This window comes from Aphanomyces astaci (genome assembly GCF_000520075.1).
Source record: "Aphanomyces astaci strain APO3 unplaced genomic scaffold supercont1.9, whole genome shotgun sequence".
Taxonomy (NCBI): domain Eukaryota; phylum Oomycota; class Saprolegniomycetes; order Saprolegniales; family Verrucalvaceae; genus Aphanomyces; species Aphanomyces astaci.
In genome coordinates, this window is record NW_009798272.1 from 95,581 (window position 1) to 97,418 (window position 1,838).

A 1,838-nucleotide genomic window follows, 5' to 3' on the forward strand; every position below is an offset into this window, starting at 1 on the left:
ACAAAATCATGAAGGCGCTAGCGCACGCCTCAAAGTCCAGCACAACATTGTCCTGGCCTACTGTCCGTGGAGAAACGGAACGGCTGAGCGAGTGAATCGCGATATGCTGGCAGTGATGTGAGTCATGTTGGCCGAAACTCGGCTAGCCGAGACCGAGTGGGACTATCTATGCCCGTAGTGCAAGCGAACTTGAACCAAACGTCAACCGAATCTCTGGGTGGTACGTCTCACATGGTCGCTTACACTGGATTAGATCCGACTACGCCCCTCAACGTCATCACCGGAAGCGTCAACAGGAAGTTGATCGTGGATGGATTGACGGAAGTCAACTGGGAACGACCCAAAATCAGAGCCGCGATGAGTGTCCTACGACGCAGCCTTGGAGAGATTCACTCCAAGATCCTAGACCTCTAGCGTGCACAGAACCGACAGATCCTCAACAAGACCAACTCGACAGCGTTTGAAGTTATGGAAGGCGACTACGTACTGTGGTCAAGGGTTGATGAAAACTCGTACTACCCGAAGCTATCCGTCACGTCGATTGGCCCCTTCCAAGTCAAGGAATGCCTGCCGTACTCGTGCGTGATTGAACATGTTATCAACGGAAACGAACGGGAAGCTCATCATTCAGACCGGTACCTCGACCTCACGTAGGAAATCCTTGATACGTCAGCAACCAGAGCGCTGTGCTGACCGTCGGCGCGATTCAAGCTGCCAGACTCAACCCCGGGACTAACCGATGTGAGCTCATAGTACAGTGGAAAGATCATGAAACCATCAAATCCAGCTGGGAGCAATTCCTTGTGATGTACGGCGAAGTACCGCTCCTTGTGAAACAATTCGTCGACGCACTCCAAACCGAAGGGCAATGCCGAGCTCTGCTCGAGGCTCTCGCATCTCTGTAGTTCCTCGCGCCTAGGTGTTGTGCCGGCCGGAGCAACGCAATCCATACTCATGATGCGACTGCAGGAGCTCGGTTTGGGGGAGCATTGCGTACCTTCACGAACTTCCCATGGTTCCTAGTCGCAAACATTCACCACTGGACATCCTTAGGGGTGACACCGTGGGCGGCGGCAACGGCTCCGGACGCTTGGGATAGACTGGTGCGATCAAAGGACGACAGGTGACGGACAGTCTATGTATAGTACGTGTCAGACAGTCCAGTTAGTTTTCATTGGTTAGTTTAGTTAGGGGTAGGTTCCCCGTTGGCCCGGGGAATACTAGTCAGTCCAGAATAATTTGCTTCCTCGAGATCAATACACGGCACCAGGGTGGCGTCTCGCCAGGGAGGAGGTAGAACTTCCGACGATCTTTGTCTGCGTTGAACCATTTCTCATCTAAGTGCACCACGCCCTATAGACTGTCGAATTCAACGCTTTCGGGCAAAATGCAAGGCGTTCTGTCTTGTTGGCCTCCGTAAGCAGCGGCTTGATACGCGACGATCGACGTTGAAGAGTGCCCTTCTTCAAATGACGGCTCAAGGTTCCAAGGGTTAGTCCAGTGGCTGCGGCCATATCGCGGTAGGTCGATCGCTGTTCGACTGGGGTTGCTCCGACGAGCTGCTTAATTGGGGCTGGAGTGTACGTAGGCTTGGGTCCAATATTGCCTGGCTTGTTGGATTTCATTGCGCCGCCGGCGGAAAACAATCGCCAAGTGTTGGCGACAGTGTGCGAGGGTCGAGGCTGATCTGCTCTGCAACGTGCTTGAAAGCTCCACGGGCGAGCTTGTCCGTCTTATGGAAGAGCTGTAAACGTTGGATGACCCTCACTTTGTCGCTGCTGGACAGCTCTTGGCATGTGCGGTGGTTAACTTCATTCGTGGCGCCAAATTCAAAAGTG

General features: G+C 53.5%; 1 protein-coding gene across 1 annotated transcript; it reads right to left on the reverse strand.

Moving 5' to 3' along the window:
• Positions 1–1,033: 1,033 nt before the first annotated feature.
• Positions 1,034–1,625, reverse strand: H257_04890 (hypothetical protein; the record flags this gene model as incomplete). Its single annotated transcript, XM_009829545.1, has 2 exons — positions 1,034–1,135; positions 1,362–1,625. The coding sequence occupies 2 exons, from the start codon at positions 1,623–1,625 to the stop codon at positions 1,034–1,036; spliced, it is 366 nt and encodes a 121-aa protein (XP_009827847.1).
• Positions 1,626–1,838: the final 213 nt, after the last annotated feature.